Source organism: Balaenoptera borealis (assembly GCF_965194805.1).
Source record: "Balaenoptera borealis genome assembly, chromosome: 3".
NCBI classification, from domain to species: domain Eukaryota; kingdom Metazoa; phylum Chordata; class Mammalia; order Artiodactyla; family Balaenopteridae; genus Balaenoptera; species Balaenoptera borealis.
In genome coordinates, this window is record NC_138866.1 from 176,759,250 (window position 1) to 176,779,329 (window position 20,080).

A 20,080-nucleotide genomic window follows, 5' to 3' on the forward strand; every position below is an offset into this window, starting at 1 on the left:
CTGCAGGGTTTTGTTATATTTCGTTGTTTTTTTTTTTTTAACCAAATATCCATCACCACATTCTTTGCAATCCTGCCCTTGACAATGAAGATGACTCAACTGCTGTATCATTAATCCCACAGCCCAATTCCTATTTATAGACACAACATGCCATTTTGTTTTTGGAGACAGTGGGTGGCTTCTGGCCCTGTATTTCCATTCAAAAAGCCAGCATCAGTCTCATTGTTCTATTCCTCTAAGAAAGGATGTGCAGTAACACTTTTTTGTTTGGGGGCAGTTAATGCACAACCCACATGGGCCTGCAGAACACAGGGTGTCTCCTAAGCAAGTCTGTGCCATTTTCTTTAAATCGGCTGAGAGCAAAAACACATCTCCCTGAGCCCCTCCCCTCCTACTGAAACCAGAACTGTTCTGGGATGGCAAATTCCAGAAGCAACGCTGGGACAATCCTACACTTTTTCTCGCTTTCAGAGGAGCTATGGAAAGGCCATGCATGTTCAGCATGCAGTTGTTTTGTTTTTTCTTCTGTCATTCCATTTTTTTCCCCTTTCCCATCTGTTTTTGAGATTTCAAGAAATGGGGGTAAGGAAGAGAGGAATAAACCCTTTAAAGTTCCCACAGAAAGGATTTCAGATGCTTTTTCTGAATTCTGAAATCATCATCATCACCAAATGTTTTGAATTCACAGTTGTCCTCTCAAACTCTATCTGAACCCTGGAAAATCTGGAGGCTCTCCTAGGGCACAGTGACTACATCGTCCCCTGCTTGTCACCACCCCGCCTCTCCCACCCCGCAGTGGTCAGGCAACAGGCTGGCTGGTTACCCAGAGGTGCAGAGCTTGTGAGGAGACCAAGATGGGGGTGGGGGTGGGGGTCTGCCGGCCTGGGGGGGGGGGGCTGCGCCCTGAGCTGCCTCGACGTCCCTTCCTCCAGGGGATGCTCTGGGAGAAGGGTCCTCACCTCCTTTCAAAGCCTGCCTGCCGGGCTTCCCTGGTGGCACAGTGGTTGAGAATCTGCCTGCTAATGCAGGGGACATGGGCTCGAGTCCTGGTCTGGGAAGATCCCACATGCCGCGGAGCAACTAGGCCCGTGAGCCACAACTACTGAGCCTGCGCGTCTGGAGCCTGTGCTCCGCAACAAGAGAGGCTGCGATAGTGAGAGGCCCGCGCACCGCGATGAAGAGTGGCCCCCGCTTGCCGCAACTGGAGAAAGCCCTCGCACAGAAACGAAGACCCAACACAGCCATAGATAAATAAATAAATAAATAAAATTAAAAAAAAAAAAAAAAAAAGCCTGCCTGCCGGAGCCCCTTCACGAATGGATTTGGGACGCGGGTTCCATAACCTTCCTAGGGTCTGAATCTCATCCAGTGCAATTCTGGGAGGTGAGGGCTTGACCCCTTTTAATCCGACACAGCTCAGAAGGCTCAGTACCTCTAAGGGTCTCTACTAGGACTACAGGTCTCCCACGGGACAGCCCTGGGTGTTACCGCCGAAGAACTCAGAGGGTCTTGGCCCCGAGCGTTAGTAAATCATTTCAACTCTGCAGACCTTTTCTTTTTGAGATGTTAGCCCCTGGCTCAGGTCATTAATAAGTGCGGACTTCTGACTTCTTTAATGATATCAATAACATTTCTTTAGCATCTGAGACCTCAGATAGCTTTAAAATGACTGAAGTCCAGTACTTTGTAATGATGTACTCTTGTTAAATAGGAAAATCACCTTCAAAGTTACTAAGAGTTGGAAATATTTTATCTCTGTTTTACATCAATAAATAGTATGCAAACTCTTTGAGGAGAGAAGCTGTAACTTTTTAAATGTTATGCATAGTCCCTAGCAAAGTTCGGGAGCTAGAAAAAATGTTTATACAGTAGCAATATCACAGTGTGGTTACACGGCTCAGTTACGGCACAATTTGGGTACAGACAAGGGTGGAAGGATAAATGAAAGATAATGAGGAAGGATGGTATTTGCAGGAGGAGCCTGATCTGACAAGATTAACCTCTGAAGGTCTGATACCATCATGACAAAAGCGATACAGTACAATTTGAGGGAAAATGTTAGTGGCAGGTTTATGAGCGATCTTGGCAAGGAACGAGGATCTTACCACACACTCTGGGAATGTAGAAGGTTCTTAAAATGCAGCACATGCAGGATTCTTACTAGTATCCTTCAAAATTTAATTTTAATAATCGTGTATCATTGACATCAGTCTTGGTGATGATTTTTTAAAATTTGACACCAAAAGTAAAAATAAGCAAATGGGACTACATCAAAGTAAAAAGCTTCTGCACAACAAAGGAAACCATCAACAAAAAGAAAAGGCAACCTACTGAATGGGAGAAAATATTTGCAAATCATATATCTGATAAAGGACTAACATCCAAAAAATATAAAGAACTTATACAACTCAACAACAAAAGACAAATCCAATTAAAAAATGGGCAGAGGATCTGAACAGACATTTTCCAAAGAAGACATACAAATGGCCAACAGGTACATGAAAAGATACCCAACATCAGCAGTCATCAGGGAAATGCAAATCAAAACCACAATGGGAAATCACCTCACATCTGTTAGAATGGCTATCATCAGAAAGAACACAACAAATGTTGGCGAGGATGTGGAAAAAAGGGAACCCTCATACCCTGTTGGTGGGAATGTGAGTTGGTGCAGTCACTATGTCAAACAGTGTGGAGGTTCCTCAAAAAACTAATAATAGAGCTACCATATGACCCAGCAATTTCACTTCTGGTTATTTATCTGAAGAAATGAAATAGTAACTGGAAAAGATATCTGCACCCTCACGTTCATACCAGCATTATTCACAATAGCCATGACAAGGAAACAATCTCAGTGTCCACCAGTGGATGAATGCATAAAGAAATTGTAACTATAACACACACACAACGGAATATTATTCAGCCATAACAAAAAAAATGAAATCTTGCCATTTGCGATATAAATGGACCCCAAGGGCATTATGCTAAGTGAAGTATATCAGAGGAAGACAAATACCATTTGATCTCACTGATACATAGACTTTAAAAACAAACGAACTAAAACCAAAAAACCCTGAGCTCATAGATAAAAAGAACAGACTGGCGGGTGTCAGAGACAGGGGGTGAGGGTGGGTGAAATGGGTAAAGCGAGTCAAAAGGTACAAATTTCCAGTCAGTAAATAAATGAGTCATGGGGAAATCATGTAAAAAATTTAAAAAACCGTGTATGGAACATCTACTGAGTGTTAGGCACAGGGTTAGAGGTAGCAGAAAGAATTCTCAAGTGATCATCAGTTTCTCAAAATGCTTTTCAGGATTATTTATCAGACACCATCTTTTTTTTTTAGCATTTGGCAGTAGGTGAAGGAGAGACAATAATTGATCCAATAGGATACTAGGTTATTTGTATCTTATTTCCTGAGTGAGAGGTAGATCATAGGGTCTGGAAAGTGTCATAAAAAGAGTACTTAGGGGCTTCCCTGGTGGCGCAGTGGTTGAGAATCTGCCTGCCAATGCAGGGGACACGGGTTCGAGCCCTGGTCTGGGAGGATCCCACACGCCGCGGAGCAACTAGGCCCGTGAGCCACAACTACTGAGCCTGCACGTCTGGAGCCTGTGCTCCGCAACAAGAGAGGCTGCGATAGTGAACGGCCCGTGCACCGCGATGAAGAGTGGCCCCCGCTTGCCGCCACTAGAGAAAGCCCTCGCACAGAAACGAAGACCCAACACAGCCTAAATAAATTAATTAATTAATATTAAAAAAAATGGAGTATCATTAATAATAACTAAGTATTAAATGCTTATTCTGAAAAAAAAAAAAAAAAGAGTACTTAGGGCTTCCCAGGTGGCGCAGTGGTTGAGAATCTGCCTGCCAATGCAGGGGACACGGGTTCGAGCCCTGGTCTGGGAAGATCCCACATGCTGCGGAGCGGCTGGGCCCGTGAGCCACAACTACTGAGCCTGCGCGTCTGGAGCCTGTGCTCTGCAACGGGAGAGGCCGCGACAGTGAGAGGCACGCGCACCGCGATGAAGAGTGGCCCCTGCTTGCCGCAACTGGAGAAAGCCTTCACACAGAAACGAAGACCCAACACAGCCAATAAATAAATAAATAATTTAAATAAATAAATAAATTTAAAAACCACTGCAGTTACTTCCTCTATCAAAAAAAAAAAAAAAAAAAAAGAGTGCTTAAACCAAGGCCATCCCGAAAGAGCGACGCCCTCTCCTTCTGCGGGAGCCCATCACTAAAAGGTGTTCTCCACACGCAGTCAGGCAGGACGCACTAAAGGATGAAAAGCACAGGTGGGAGGCTAGCCTAGATTTCCATCTGGTGGGGGATGGAAAACTGTCCCGTCCAGGTGGGACTGCAAGGCCTCAGGTGAAGGCATCTTCTCCTGCACATGAAAAGTCAGAGGGGCAGCAATCGCAGACCTGGTGGCAGTGATGGCCAGATCGACAGGTCCTAGAAGTTCCCCGAGTTGACTGATGGAACACTTTCTGCGCAAGGTCTCTCCTTCCACTGACCTGCGGCCTTTCCTAAGTCGGAGCGGGGGGAAACCTCCCCACGGAGCCTCAGCGGTTAAGGACCGTTCTTCAGGACCTACCTTGCAGGGCTGGGCTGAGTCTGAAGTGCTCCCTGGCCTGGTCACGGGGCACGACTCACACCTCTCCACCTCCTCCCCCGTCTGCCCAGCTTTCCTCTTGTTTGGCTGAGCAGCAGAAGGTGGGCAGGGAAAAGGCCGAGGGTCCCGGTCCTAAGGATGGAGCCACCGCAGAAGTGGGGCAGGCAGGGGGCCTCGGCTACCTCCATCGATGCCCAAACAGCTTTGCCCGGGGTCCTCGTCACTAAGTTATCAGACATGAAAAAATTGCTCTAATATCCTGAGATAAAGATGCTTATAATAGGTGTGGGAGTGGACTCAGCAGGAAAGTTTTCTTTTGATTCATCTCCTAGCCCACGGGATTGATTATTAATGTCAAGCTGTTGGCAGTAACAGAGAGGAATTGCTTTCCAGTCTTGAAGATGCCTGGATCTTGGTATCTCATTTCTTTTCCTTTTTTTTTTTTTTTTTGGCCGTGCCACCAAAAAAACTGGGGATCCCGGTTTCCCGCACCAGGAATCGAACCCGCACTCCCTGCAGTGGAAGCGCAGAGTCTTAACCACTGGACCATCAGGGAAGTCCCTGGATCTCATTTCTGACGGTTGAATGGTGTCAGTTCCGTGTTAGACGCTTTGGGGCTCCTGTTCACCACCCTCCTCTCTACCTGCTATTACGTTTGTACCCTTGGCGGCTGCCAGAGACAAAGGGCCCGAGCAGGTGGACCAGGACACAGGTGTAAAAGTGGGGAGACCTAGGTTCCTTGATCTTGAGCTGCACACCCACCTCAGGCTTTTATCTCTTCTTCACCAAGAAGAGTGGCTCTCAAAGTGTGGTCCCCAGACCAGCATCAACATCACCGGGGAACTTGTCAGAACTTGCTAGAAATGCTAATTCCCAGGCTCACCCCAGACTTACAGATCAGACACTCCGGGGCTGGAGCCCAGCTATCTGAGTTGGAACGAACCCTCCAAGGGGTTCCGATGCACTTGGAGGGCAGGGAACCCCTGAGCTGGAAGAATCTATTCTCCTGGGTATAACACGCCACATTCAGAACGGACGTAGATTTCCAAGGGGCTATGAAACCACAGCAGGGGTGCACCCCTCACTGAGGCTGAAGGAAGAGGCGGGCTCATCTGTGGCTGGATTAGGAGGACAGTGGACAGATTAAATCCAGGCTCAGATCTGAGACTCTGGGCTTTAACGGGGGATAGGGATGTCTAGAGGACAATCACAGGGCTGACTCTGGTCCTGCCCTTCATCATTCTGCAGGGGATAGGAAGAGGCTGGAAATCGAGGCAGGGGTCTTGGACTTTGAACGGCATTCTCTTTGCTACAGCACTGTCCACGGTCTTCACTGTAAACCTCTAAGCCTCAGAAACAATGATTACTTGGCCCATTGTATTGATGAAAACTTTTTAAGAATCCAGGACAGTGAGAGGTTTACTTTACGGTGAACCTTAACGGTGATCTGGCAGAGGCAGAAACAACTTTGTAGAGCCTGAAACCTACATATAATTTTGGTGGCTCTATTTAAGAAAAAGAATGCAAAATGTGTTACGTTCACAGATTTTATAAAACGCCTGGCCCCGTGCACACATGACCTGGGTCCTCCCAGGACCTTAGAAAGGCCTGTCCATCTTCACCCTCGCCCTTCAGGTCTGAAGGTTTTCCCTGGCTCTCACTGGACTCCACCAGCCCAGGAGCTAACTAGGCAGCTTTCGGCTTTCCCCACCCCCTCCTGTCTTTTTCCTTTTATTTTATTTTGTTACCATCTGCAGTCACCACATGTACATAGATGACCCTGGAAAATGAGGTAGGGCAAAGACTGCTTGCTTTACTCTCTGGCTCGGAGGCAAGGAAGTGTGTACTGGCTCCCAGAATAATCAGGCCTTGACCATGTGGCCTGGGGAGCGAACTGCATTGTACTTTTCTAACAGTTCCCGACAATTTTTGCCTCCCTCTCACTCCCTGCCGAACTCAAAACCGCTCCCCTTCCTGTCACGCCAGCCAATGGCATCCCTCCTCCTGAAGTCCAGCCCCATCTCAAACCTCGGGGCATTTCTGCCCCTCCCGACACCTCAAGACAAACGACCCAGGGCCCGGCAGAAACAGACGGCCATCAGATCCCCTGACCCTGCCTTTCAAAGCGCACCAGACCACACTCTGCGACAGGTCTCTCCCTTCCAAACGATCAAGGGTTTTCTGTACTTTGGAAAGCCTCGAGAAGTCCCCCGGGAACAGAAAGTAGTTCACTCATCAAGCACCACGACCCTGACCTTCAGCGGCTCCTCGTCTAATTCTCCTTGAGTGACACACCGGCAGCCCGCGCCTTCCGTCCTTGGAGCCGGCATTCCTGCCGCTCAGCCATCAGCACTGGGAAGGCTCTGGGGGCTGCTCGAAGGCACTTAGGTGGCCTTCCCGCACCGTGAGGCTCTACTGCCGCTTCTCCCCCTCCCCTGCTTCCACGCGGTCATACGCTTGGCCGTTTCCTCGGATCCCCGTTGGGCCGCACACCTTGCTCAGGACGTGAGAGCCAGCGGCTCAGCCCCGCCTCCTCGGAGCACGCCCCCCCCCCCCCCGGGGGCCCCTCTCGGGGGTCCGCGGGGGACGCCGCTCACCTGAGGACAGCAGGCTGCCGCTGCTGCCGCTGATGATCTTGCCCTTGCTGCCCATGTTGGCCAGCTTGGACGTCTTCAGCGTCCCCGTCTCCGTCAGGTCGATGGCGATCTCGCTCAGGCTGCGGGCGGCATGGATCTTCGACTAGAGAGACCACCGGGTTGGACAGGTTAGACGGGGGACGCTCCCCTCCCAGCCAGGACACGCCGACGACAGCGATCGCTCGGTCGCCCGCCTGTCTTCCCGAGATCTAGCAAACGGCCTCACGGCCTGCGAACTGCCGCATTTTTCTGTGTCCCCAGGGCCCATGGCTCATCCCCTGAAGCTTCCCGGTGGGAGCAGATAAGGCTCCAGAGGTGACACGGCGAGGAATTTCGAAGCCTGTTATCCCACAGGCTGTATGTACAGGGCTTACAAGTGTGGACTTCGGAGTCAGACAGACCTCGGTGGAGTCCTGATTTGGGGAAGGACTTCACCTCACGGAGCCTCATTACTCCCAAGTATAAAACAGGGAAAGCACCACCTACCGCTCCAGGTTCTGTTAGGGTCAAAAGAAGTAAGGCAAGTGAAGGCCTCCCTCCACCCCTCCCCTCCCCCTCTTCTTCCCTCCCTTCCGCCTCCTACATAGCTCTCAACGAACAGTAGCAATTTTACGTGATTTTGTGCTTAAAAGAAGGGGGAAAAATAATTTTCAGCTTTGTGAATGATTTAAGAGATGTCTGAAGCAAATTTATGAAGTTCCAGTAAATTCTAAGGTGGTTTAAACTCTTAAATTATTAGCCACGGAGCCATGAAAACTTAGAGGGTTGGGAAGTGACCACACTGTCAGCCTGCACGCGTGGTGTGTAAGCGTGGTGTGTAAGCGTGGTATGTAAGGGCTTCTGGAACAAATGCTCATCTGGATGCTCGGTTCCCACCAAGGGGGCACCTGACACGGTGCTTTGCTTCTATTTTGGTACCTAAACATATGAGCCAAAGTCTTCAGATTATGCTTAAAAGTCCACTCCATTTATTCTACAAATTAACTGGCCCACTTTGTCGAACAGTAACAGCAAGTTAGAGCAATTTGAAAAGGACTCTGCATTCACGATTACGTTCCTAAAGTCAACTGTTTGCAGTGAAGCTTTCTGCTCTAGTTCCCACCTTGGGAGGTAGAGGTGGGTTTGCGTGTGCCCTGTGTGTGTTGGACGTTTGTTTTTTTTTTTCCTTCTTCAAGAAATCAATTTGTGACAATGCTTCAGGAAGTGGCTTTCGCTGCACTGCGGACTTTTGGAAAACAACTATAAATCCTAGTGTAACCTGTACATGTGCTAATCTTTCTGTGGCCACTGGTGATTAGGCAGGGATGCGTGGATGGAGCCAGCTGAGGGTCCCAACTGAGGTTTTGATGTGTGTTCACTGGTGTGAGACTAGGTCTGTCCGCCACACAGGAGAAGCCACGGAGGATGGGCAGACCAGTGCCCACTCCCTCTTATTCGCATCCTGAGCCCAGGTGCCCACAGTGGTCCAGCAGGGTCTGTCTGAACCCTGAGGCCTTGCAAGCCCTTCCTCTGGCCTCCGTGTTGATGCCAAAATTGGTGAAAGACAATGACTTCTGACCGCCAAGTACTTTCCTCACGTGAATGAGATGAGAGTCTGAGGGGCAGAGGAAATGCTGAGACTTTCTGCTTGTTTTGTTCACCGGGTCTGACCCATTTTCCTCCTTACCCTCTTCTATCTCACTGGTCCTTCCTTGACTGATGTCTCCTCTCTGACCTCAACTTTTGTCCCTGCCTTCAGAACCAGGCTGCCTTCCTGGGGTGAGGGCTTCCTTGCTCATGATATAATCCCAGCTGCCAGCCCCTCGCAGGGTTTTCTGGCTTGTAGCAGAAAGCAGGGGCGCCTCTGCTTCATTTTGACACAGTATATCAGTTGCATCCACCTGGCTGAGTTTTATCCTCTGAGCAAAGCACAGAAAGCACAATCGTCACTTCCTTTCTTTCAGCACTATTCTTTTACCAAGGCCCAGGCTTTACCAAGAGAAGCCCACGCTTGCACTTATGCAAGAATAACTCATGAAGACACAGACCACTTCAGCCTGCTGAAGGACCTGGGCTCTGAAGTAAGAAAGATCTGGACTGAAATCTTGGCTCTTCCCAGTGAATCACAGTTTGACCTTGATTTTCAACCTCTCTGATACTGAGATCCCTGTTTGTAAAATGGAGCTGTTAAAACCCACACCACGGAGGTGTGATATCAGGACGAAATTAGATGCTAGACATCAAGGCCAGTGACACTGGAATAGGAATAGGGTATAAATCAGGGCCTGGCAGGAATTTGCTAAGTGAGGTTCAATGAATGACTCAACTGGAGATTTTGGGGGATCTCATTAATCTCAAGGAAGACCTGTCCCCACCCCACCTCCAGCCCTGCCACACCAATCTCGGAGGCAGGAAACAAAATACAGAAAAGGGACAACAGATACGCTTCCCAAGGGAGACTAGAGTCTTAGAAGTTTTAGGAAATTACTGGCTTCTCTCTAGAATGGAAATATCACAATGACTGAATAGACCAGGTGGAGAGAGACCACTAAGAGGAGATGAATTGATGGGGAGATTCTCTCCTTATAAAGTCAAGTCTTTGTGCCCAAGCAAAAGAGTCTCCAAAGTTTTGGATGTTTTGCTCGGAGGGTCTTGCTGTACTAAGTATTATTATGGGTATTCTGTAAGCACGGTTTAATTGGCTCCTGACGTGCTTTCACTTGGCTTTTGATCTAGATGGAATGAAGAATAGCAGACTGGATCAGGAAAAAAAAAAAATAAAGATTAAGAAGAAGGAAAGATGTTTGGACTGGGGGCCAACTCAACAAGTCCTCAATCTGAATTCAGAGGAACAGTGACTAAACAATTTAAGCTTTCAAGTATTTTCCTCCGAACTCTACAAGACATTCCTTGGCTCTGGGGTTCGTATGTTGGCAGGATCTAGCTGACAACATTTCTGATCTTTGGGGTCAGCGGATATAATTTACCAAATGTGACTGATGCCAGCACAGCCTCTCATTCTGAATGAGCTGCCAGAAAGGAACCAATACGGTCTCTTTCTGCCCTGTCTTTGGTGATGGAGGGTGGGTGGGTGGGCGGGCGGGCGTGTGTGTGTGTGTGTGTGTGTGTGTGTGTGTGTGTGTGTGTGTGAGAGAGAGAGAGAGAGAGAGAGAGGTACAAGGAGAGAGAGATTTTCTTAAGTGATTTACACTAGGACCCTGAAAGAAGAAAATAACCAAGTGCCAGGGGAAGGACACTAGACTTCTCAGCTACCCACCCCTGCTGGCTCCAACCACTAGATTGCACTTGTTTCTGGGGTTCATGAGCATCCCTCGGGAGGCCTGGGCTTTGCTGAAGCACTTCAGAGAAAGGAATGGTTGGCATGGCCTGATACAGTAGAGTGTGAAGCGATGGCCAGTATGCCAGCCAACACTGGCTGTTCAGAAATATTTGAAAACACTTCATTCCCGGCCTGCCAGCCATCACTCACCCCGAACCATCCTGCCCACTGGAGATGGGTCACATCACTGTTGTCTGAAGAACATTCCAGAAATGAAAGGTGTTGTAACACAATTCCTAAGGTGAATTTTATCATCTCTGATTTAATTTGGGGGAACTTTTAGAGAATTTAAACTTTACACACAGGTGTCGGCCAGGGAACAGTATGTTGGATTAGTAACGATAATAGTGAGAGATAGCACACATCTTCTAAAGCAACTTCACCAACACTGTGTCACTGGACTGATCAGTGATTCTGGTCAGGAATTTCCTTTGCTGTTCTCTAACTGTGGAAAGCAAGCAGGAGCGAGGAAAGACTTGCCCGGGGTCACAGAACTGGAAGGCAGAGTCCTTGGACTTCCCTATGGGGGAACTTGTTCCTCACCAGTCACCACAGGCTGAGCAACCAGTTCCAACAAGAAATACATGGGCTCCGGAGCACTATGAACATTCAGAGCTTATCTGGGGAAAATTCTCCTGCTCCTGGGAGTAGGTGCATTTCCTTCAGTCCCCCAGGGGTGGCCAAGCTGAAAGTTCCCTATTGCTGTGAGCATTTGGTTTGGTCTCTTGAAAGACACTTCTTGTTAATAAGTGATCTTTGATAGTTACTTTTTGAGATCTACTTGTTACATCAATGGGTTGACCTGTAAGCCTGCTGAATAAGGCTTCTCCAGCTGCAGAGTAAGACCATCTTTGAGAGCAGGGTTGCAGAGCCCTAAGGATGGACCTCCTGCCTCATCCCATAGATCCTCTAATGTAAAAAGCCAGCACAGGGAGGAGGAGTTCTAACAGCTAATATACCATCCTTAGGGTGAGATAGGCTTTTTCTTTTCCCCATTCAAAATCAGTGTGTGTAGGGTCTGCCCGCAAGAGGAATTGGCAGTGGGGTTCAGGTGGGTTGCCAGACTCTCTACCCCTCATGACACACTGCCAAACAATACAGAGGATGGAATCAATGTTCTCAGGTTTTGACCTCCAGCTCCTGCCACTGGAGGGCAAAACACTGACACCCAACCACTGTCTCCATCTAAAGCATGAGTCAAAAGATTCTGGCCCCGTTTCTTTGGATCTAATCGGGCCTCAAATTCCTGTGCCAATGCCCACCATCACCAGGAGCGATGTAGAATACTCTCATTATTCCTGGCAACAAAAAAATTCTGCCCTGTGCCCATTCACCCCACGAAAATGACCAAAACGGGGGGGGGGAGGAAGAAGACTTAGGAGAAGAGAAAATGTGTTACAAAGGAGAACGTGACTCCTACATGGGAAAGGCTGTGATTGAAACTGAATTATGACTTGAGGGACTGTTTGCTTTCTTCCTGTCCTGTTTTCTTACTATCTTTCTCTTACCTCCCACTCAACCCCAACTCTCTCCCTTCCAATCCTCCCCCCAAGCCAGGGAAAGAGCAACTCCACTCAGAAGGAAAATAAGGCAAAAGAGGAAGCCACAAGCATCCAAAAGGGCACCAATCCAATAAATCTTGGGCCCAGTAAGCCCAGGGTCCTGCCACTTCCTCCCCTCTCTAGGACGCACAGGATGGGATAAAACCTCCCACAGGTGGTGGTACTGACTAGACCAGGGGCCAAGGTCGATCTCCCTCTGAAGCTCTGTATTCCACTCCCCACCTGGCCCAAGCCAGCAGGATCCTGAGAAAGGTGCAGAGCCCATCTTGATATGGCTCTTCACCTGAGGGGTAATGAATGGGAGTGGCTTGTGCGGGGAAGGCAAGGGTAGCATGGCAGACAAGCCTGGAGGAAGAGGGGGTAGAGGGTTGATATAAGCTGTGTGTGAACCAAGGAGACGTCATTTTCCCACCGCGCCCATGTGTGTGTCTGAACTGGGGCTGGGTCAAACCTCCCTTGGAGGATGACTGTTTACTACGGCCTGAGGCTCCAGGTCTACCTTAGGGAAACAGACTCGTTGCCTTTTTTTAAATTATTATTATTATAATGTTTCCGGTTTTGCATTTTTAAGAAATGGAGTTGGCAGTTGGAAAAGCCTGGAGGGTTTTCACAGCAATTATCCTCAACAGTCAGGTGGTGCCTATTAGTTGCGAATGGTTCCTTTTTTTTTTTTTTCCCTCAAAAGGAAAACAATATGCCACTGTTTACACACCCAAAAGGACTTGACTGCTTACTTCCAGGAGAGGCTCCTGAGGTTCAAAAGCACGGGGGGGAATTCCTCAAAAGGGCCCTACTTGGCTGCAGCAAATGGTCTGAGTGGCTCCGACCGTGGTTGACCAAGTCGCTGAGGACATGGTATTCTCTTCAAGAGCTGATCTCAGGAGCTGCCTCCTATGGTCCGAAGAGGCCAGTCTCACCTGTGCACATCTCAGAGCAAGGGATGCAGGGTCTCTCCAGCCATCCAACTCCTAACCCCCCAGCTACAAGATCCAGACAAGGGCCCGCGTCTGCTCACAGCTCAGGGGAAGGTCTGGTCTTGTCAGAGGCCCTCCCAGTCCCAGGAAAGGGACTTACCTTACTCTGCTTTCTGTCCAGATAGAACTGGTGCTGGCTGATGGCCATAGCCCAGATGGACTTGATCAGTGCCGGACACGCGTACCACGTGTGAACTGCGATGCCGCTGTGTCCAAACGTCCTCCTCGTCACTGAAGCCCTGGGAGAGCAAGAATCAGAAGGGTCAAACACGTGTACAACGAGGGGCTACGAGCCTCCGTCAACAGCTTCTACCGAGAACCCACCGGGTCCTAAAAGCTCCGGCATAAAGGTAACAGATTAGCACGCGTGCACGCACACACGGAACTGGCTGGTGGAGCCCATCTTTTCATTCTATTCTTTAAATAAGAGTTGATTCTATTTAAGGTACAGAACATGATGATTTGATGTACTGATACATATACACAGTGATCACTGCAGTCAAGCTAAAGAACATTTCCTCTCCTCACACAGTTACCATCGTGTGTGCGTGTGTGATGAAAGCACCTGAAATCCACTCTTAGCCAACTTCCAGTATAGAATACAGTGTTATTCACTACAGTCACCAGGCTGTACATTAAATCTCTAGGCTTATTCATCCTACATAACTAGCACTTGGTATACCCTTGGACCAGCATCTCTCTCCATTTCCCCTACTTCCGCATCCCTGGTAACTCTTGTTCTACTCTCTGCCCCTGTGACTCTTTTAGATTCCACCTATAAGTAAGATCATGCAGTTCTTGTCTTTCTGTGTCTGCTCTATTTCACTTCAAAATACCCTCCAGGTCCATCCATGTTGTTGTAAATGGCAGGATCTTCTTTTTTTTTTTTTTTAAGGTTGAATGATATTCCGTTGTGAATATACACCACAATTTCTTTATCTGTTCATCCATCAATGGACACTTAGGTTGTTTCCATATCTTGGCTACCGTGAATCATGCTAATCTTTTGATTTACTGGCTCCTTAGGGTTCAGAATTTGGCTAAGCCTCTGCCTTGTCTGGAATCAGACGGGTCATTCTAGGTCACGGGACGGTCTTTTCTGGTCTTCAGCTCCTGGCACTGGGCCAAGACAAACTTCAGAGACAGGAAAAGCCTTTGACAATGTCCTTTATTAACCAGGCAAAGCTGCCTACGGTGAAGGATGAGTAAATTCTCTTCTAATTGCCACAGCATCTAAGGCAATCAGGGCTCCTTACATGACTCTCACGCCATCTTCCTCGAAAGTTGGTTATCAGTTTCAAATATATTCAGAGGGCAGGTGGGGTATAAAGAATCAGGAGAGGAAAGGCAGAAAAAAATGAGCCCGGCCAATGCCGACCGACTACCCATGTCCACATACACGTCTGTGTAGGAGATGTGGAGGACATATGCACGGAGCAGAGAGGCAGTCAGACTTTAAACTGAAGGTGGGAAAGAACGGTCCCAACATAATTCATCACATTAATGGAATCAAGGGGAAAAAGAGTTATATGATTATGTTCTCAGTGAAGTATACTTTATAGGATGGGTACATGATTTTGCAAGTGAAATCTGAGAATGTGTTTCCATACATGTGTGTGCATGTGCGTGCATGTGTGTGCACACGTGTGTGTGTGTGTGTGTAGGGTAATGTGATGGGACAGTGGGGTGAGGTTTGGGGTATCTTACGTGCACATCAGAAGAACAAAGTGTGTTCAAGATTGAGCTATCTCATTTGGATGAACCTTGGGGTAGTCAGGACTTGTGAATAATCACATTATTTTCATGGCAAGTTTTCCCTTGAAGATTAGAAGCTGCTCTGATCACCTTCCCCTGGGAGCTCAAGATTTAACAGTAGGTGTTCTCCAGACCAACTTTTATAAGGAGGAATTCAAATCTGGTGGTTCGTTAATGCTATTGATTCTAAGCAGGGTGTTATTCTTCCCTTTGGTTATAACTAAAGTTAAGAGAAAATGCCAGCTCACAAAGGAACACACAATTACAAATAATGGCAAAGGAGACAGCAAGAGAGTGAGGAGGAAACCCCCATGGTCTCTGCACGCGTAAAAAGAAACTGATCTGAATACTCACTCTGGCTTCCGTGGCAATGGCTGATCCTGGGAGTAAATTCATTTTTTTTTTTCTCCCAGAAAAGGTGAATTGGAAAGGAAAAGTAACTTGAAATGTATTTCAGGGGCGGTAGTGAGAGCAGTGCCAGGCTAGGTGTGTTTTTCAGGTAAGGCGGGGGAGGGGAGGGAAGAGGCTGACTGGTCTGGGAGTTCCCAGGAGCACCTAAATCAGATGCTCTCAAAGTGTTTCTCCTGCTTGATTATGAATTTATCTCTTCTCTACACTGTTTGCTTCAGGCTCTCCCCACCCCACCGACTCTTCTGCTTTGCCAAAACCTTAGAAACGGAATATTTGCCAAGCCCAGAGAACCGCAGAAACAACGCTGGGTATCGATTAGGACAGCGGTCCAGGAGAGCAGATCCGGAAGCATCTTCTGGGACAGCCGAGACATGCCCTGCCCTTGCAGTGTCCCAGGACATCCATCTTCAGGACACGATTCTGCACCACACTTGCCATCCTATAACTTTGGTCCTGGCTTCCTTCCTGGTTTGGGGGAGGGGATGACCCCTGAACCATCCCGACACAGTACAGTTGATTAGATGGCTCTTCTGTGTTCAAATAAACAAGGCAACAGCAGCAGGATGACAGGTTTAACTGGAGCAGAGCCAGGTGGCCGTAGAGGAATGCTTACTGCAGCGCCAGGTGGGGCTCTAACCCCCCAGAAGACGGGGTTGGAGCTTTGGCTTGGCCACTAAACTAAGTAGCTAACCTGGAACAATCCCCTTTGCCTGCCCTGCTGAGCATTTGGAAAAGGTGCCTTTAAAGGCATTGTCAACCTGGGTTTCCACCGCTGCCATCAAGGAAGCCACGTCCCTGGCCTCTCCTCGTCTCCCCTCGCCTCTCCCTGCGTGTCTCTAGGCTGACAGAGGACTACTTTCCTTGAGGGGACGTGCTCACGTTCTGTGCTCAGCCTGCCTCTGGCTCCTACACGTCTCTCTTAGGCCCACCTGCCCGACATCTTTATCCCCCTGAGGGCCCACCTTGAGTTTTACATCCTTAGCTAAGATTTCTCCTTCGCAAGAAGCCTCCCCAGACCAGCCCGGCCACCTTCAGCATTCATAGGCTGTGCCATCTGGCACTTGGTACCCGCTGTCTGTGTATAGCATGGCGGTAAGTCACATGAGCTTTGGAGCCAGACTCCCTGGGTTCATATCCTGCCTTTACCCCTTAACTAGCTTTTTGTAACCTGGAGCCGGTTACTCTGCTTCTTCTGTGCCTGTTTCCCAAGTAGAACAGGAATACTAGTACCTACTTTCTGGGGTTATAGCGAGGACCCAATGAGATAACTATCCAAGTGTTTAGAACAGTGACTGTGCATAGTAAACACTTAATAAACATCAAGTTCCTTCTTCTGTCTCTCCAACTGTGCTAGAAGTTCTTTCAGGGCTTCCTTCTATACCCCAGGACACGTAACTGTGCCTGGACATAGGAGCTACTCAACAAATGTGAGATTGATCACTTTCATTTAATAGGCTAAAAGCCCACATGATAGTAACATGAGGTTTGGACTGTTTCCAATATCCCTGGGTCTTGGGAAAGGGAAGGGAATTTAGTATTACATCACGAATAGGACAATAGACCCAGACACAGAAAGAACACGACGAGTACACACACACACACACACACACACACACACACACACACACACACACACACACCGCCGCCCACTCACTCCAGGATGCGTCCAAGGTGCCTCCGCATTAGCAGAATTCCCAGCAGAGCACAGGCCTGGAGAGTCTGGCTAGTCCTACGCTCAGCCTCTTAGACCATCCAATCTCCAGTCTTTATTTTGTCAATCATCCGCTTTCTGCATCTGACCCACTGTGGCAACATTCATTCTGAGACATTACTTTCAGCATCCCTCGCCCCCCTGCCTGGCCTGAATCAATGCGTTCCTGCTCTGCAGAGACAGGGTCTCTGGATCCTGAGACCCTTCATCACAGGACCCTGAAAAACGCTGCACAGGCTGTTATACTGCCAACGCTCTCTATCATCACCTGACAACGAGACACGAATCTCTAAGATGTTCTCCGCTTGCCTGTTGCATAGTAACCGTGGGGTGTCGGGGGGGTGGTTCTGTTTCACGCAGATTACGCGGCCAGGCAAGCGGCACAGCAGTCCTCCTGGGTTATCACTGGCTGCAGGAACGGACATCACCCCACAAGCCTCATCCTCTGATGGGGCAAAATCTTATTCTCATGCTGAGAACTTTCTGGGAGGCACCTCGGCTTGAGTGCCCAGAAGCCATGTGTGTGAGGGACTGATGCCAACAGCCCCTCTTTCCCGAACCAGGGCTGCTGGGGTACGGACAGCACCTAACAGCCACACCTTCTCCTCCACAGGGCCTCATCTTTCCACTGTCTTCCCAGGGCTACCTTCTTGTTCTAAGTCTGTTTTTGGACCTATCGAAAGCGATTTATCCTTGAGCGTTAGGTCTGTTTTTAGGGAATTTTGCTGCCGCTTCTGGGCTGCCTATAACTCTAGGACTAGCAGACAAAGAGAGGAAAAGCCACGGTACATGCTGCCCCGAGAACCTTCCACGCCGGGCTTGCTGCATTCCAAAATGGGACCCTATTGTTTGGCATTGGACTTGGAGAGCATTGACTTTGACCCTAGTGCCCCCTGGGATACAATGTGAGGTGGAGAGAAAAAGACTTGTATTTCTTTCACATCTACACACCATGGCGAACACCCTAAAATCACAGCTCACGGAATGAAACAATTTAGCCCAACTCTTTCCGCCGTAGGTTCGTTCTGCTGCTGACTCTTCAACCTGACACGTTCTCAGGAGCTCTGACAAGCCATCCTTCAGACTCTCCTCTGGCAGAAACTTCCTAGAAGGACTCAGACCACTGCTCCCTTTAATTTGGTGATTGTTCCGAAGTGCTACAAATCTTTCCTAAAATGCCCCGGCTTGTAAAGACAACTCCACGCGTATGAGCAAGTAATACGTGTAGCCAGATGAGATGACCGTGGAACTGCTAATTTCACACACGCACGCGCGTGCACACACACACACACACAAACCCACTGTATTTCTCAACACATAGAACAAAAACAAAGCTCTGCTGTCTTATTTGAACTCTATTCTCCCGATCAACCATCCTCTTCCCCCCCCCAAATTAACATGAACAGTGACAGCACAGAAACAGTAATATAAGTAATATGCCGGCGAGGCCACACGCTCCCAGAAGAAAAGGACTTGTCTAGCTTACCTGCGTGGGTCATGAACTTCCACAGAAAACTTCTTCTCTCTGAAATACAGGTTTTCCAACTGCCTCCATTGGAATATCTGGACAGAAAACAATGCAGTTGAAGTTCAAGAGTGGGCGGTTCACGGCTGTAGTCCTCCCTCTGCGGCTGAACTTACAGCTGGCAGTTTCCTTATCAAAGCTGAAACAGTAGTTGTTTGCACCTCCTGTGCCTCTTGCTTGACACACACACACATGCACACACACGCACCCTGCTCTTCAGTTCAAAACCCCAGCAATGTGGCTGTGGATTTTCCTGCAGGCTTCTCAACGGGAACAAAACAAGTTCTTTTCAAGTGGTTCCCCGGCTCTGCTTGGCCTTTGTTGAATTCTCCAAGACAGTTCCCAGCTCTGCAGACTTTTCCCTCCAAGGAGAGGGGGAGGTGGGGGGAGAGGAGGGCGGGCTGGCGGGGGGAGGGACCAGTTAGCCATCTGCCTGCATGCGGAACCGAGCTTCCTCCCTCCAGGGCCGAACTGGGAAGGCGGTCACATTCCCAGCCTCCCCTCGGGACTCTACTTCCTGCCCATGAATGTGTAAGAGCCCAGCTCGCCCTGGTGATCTGGGGCGCCTGGGGAAGCTTCCCCGACAAGGGCGGGGGGGTGCTGCTAGGACTCTATTTGGGGGCAGGCAACTCAAGATAACAATATGAGCCTGTCAAGCCCGGCTTCTTTCTGCAGCACAAAGAAGATCAGGAGTCCTGGGGCTGGCAGGACTCTGCAGCCAGGAGCTTGCTGCGCTCAGGGAGGCAGAGAGCGAAATTAAGGCAGTTCTGAACAGTGGGAGCTAAACAGAGTCCCTGGCACTGCCTGATGGGCCCCTCTGGCCCTGGTGGACATTCCTCCTGGGACGAGTGCGCCTGTTAACTAAGACGTTTGGGGGTAATCAAGGCTGCAGCATTACTCGGGAAGGGGGTTCTTTCATTGGATGAAAAAGAAAGTTACTTAAACTCTCTGAGAAATGTCAAAAGAGGTTCAAGTTATGCCCGTAACATTCATAGTTATATTTGATGCATACTGTAGCCCCTTGTATAGACTGAGAATCTGAGTTTATTGAGCCTAAAGAAGGGTCAAACAGAGTTTCATCCTGGGAGTGGCCGATTCCTCCCCTGACCCTCCCTTTCTTCACCCACTCAGTTAAGGCAAATGCTTTTTAGGGTCTCATCCTAGACCCAGCATCCTCTCAACGGGGGCCCCTGACCCTCTCTGATCTGCTCACATTTTCTCCTTAAAGATGACAATTTCTGTGTCCCAGCCACCCGGCCCTGCTCTACCCAGGACACGGCTCCTCCCGGCTTGGCCAGAGGACTTCGCCCCTTTGTCAAACTGGGCTGGAATAAAAACTGTTTCTAGAATGGCTGCATGCTTCTCACAACCTGTTCTGCAGAATTTTACAATTATTTTGTCTGACTAATAGGGAGGAGGACATGTCTTTTTTTTTTCTGATTCCAGAGCTACCTCTTTTGTTCCCAGCTCAGAGTACATTTTGCTCTGAAGTCCAAGGAAAACGGTACTTCTTTTTCTCCTTTCAGGTCAGTTCCAAGGAAAGCAAGTCCTACATGAGCTCAGAT

The 20,080-nt window shown here is 48.8% G+C and overlaps 1 protein-coding gene and 1 long non-coding RNA gene across 15 annotated transcripts in view; both read right to left on the minus strand.

Moving 5' to 3' along the window:
• FRMD4A (FERM domain containing 4A) overlaps positions 1-20,080 on the minus strand; it is a 474,860-nt gene that overhangs the window by 44,643 nt on the left and 410,137 nt on the right. For 11 of the 14 annotated variants that reach the window (XR_014242614.1, XR_014242615.1, XM_082385295.1 and 8 more), the window contains 3 exons: positions 18,477-18,553; positions 13,214-13,352; positions 7,220-7,361 (listed from right to left, as the gene is read on the minus strand). Coding sequence is in view for 12 of the 14 variants with exons in the window: in XM_082385295.1 (XP_082241421.1) it covers positions 7,220-7,361; positions 13,214-13,352; positions 18,477-18,553 (358 nt within the window). In the remaining 2 variants the exon portion in view is untranslated. Of the gene's footprint in view, positions 1-7,219; positions 7,362-13,213; positions 13,353-18,476; positions 18,554-18,631; positions 18,696-18,723; positions 19,268-20,080 lie in introns of those variants that run through there. The other 3 variants (XM_082385292.1, XM_082385288.1, XM_082385290.1) reach the window with 3 other exon arrangements.
• On the minus strand, positions 7-3,820 carry LOC309625756. Its single transcript, XR_014242738.1, has 2 exons — positions 1,293-3,820; positions 7-972 (listed from the first exon to the last, which is right to left on the minus strand). It is a non-coding gene; the product is annotated as an uncharacterized lncRNA (long non-coding RNA).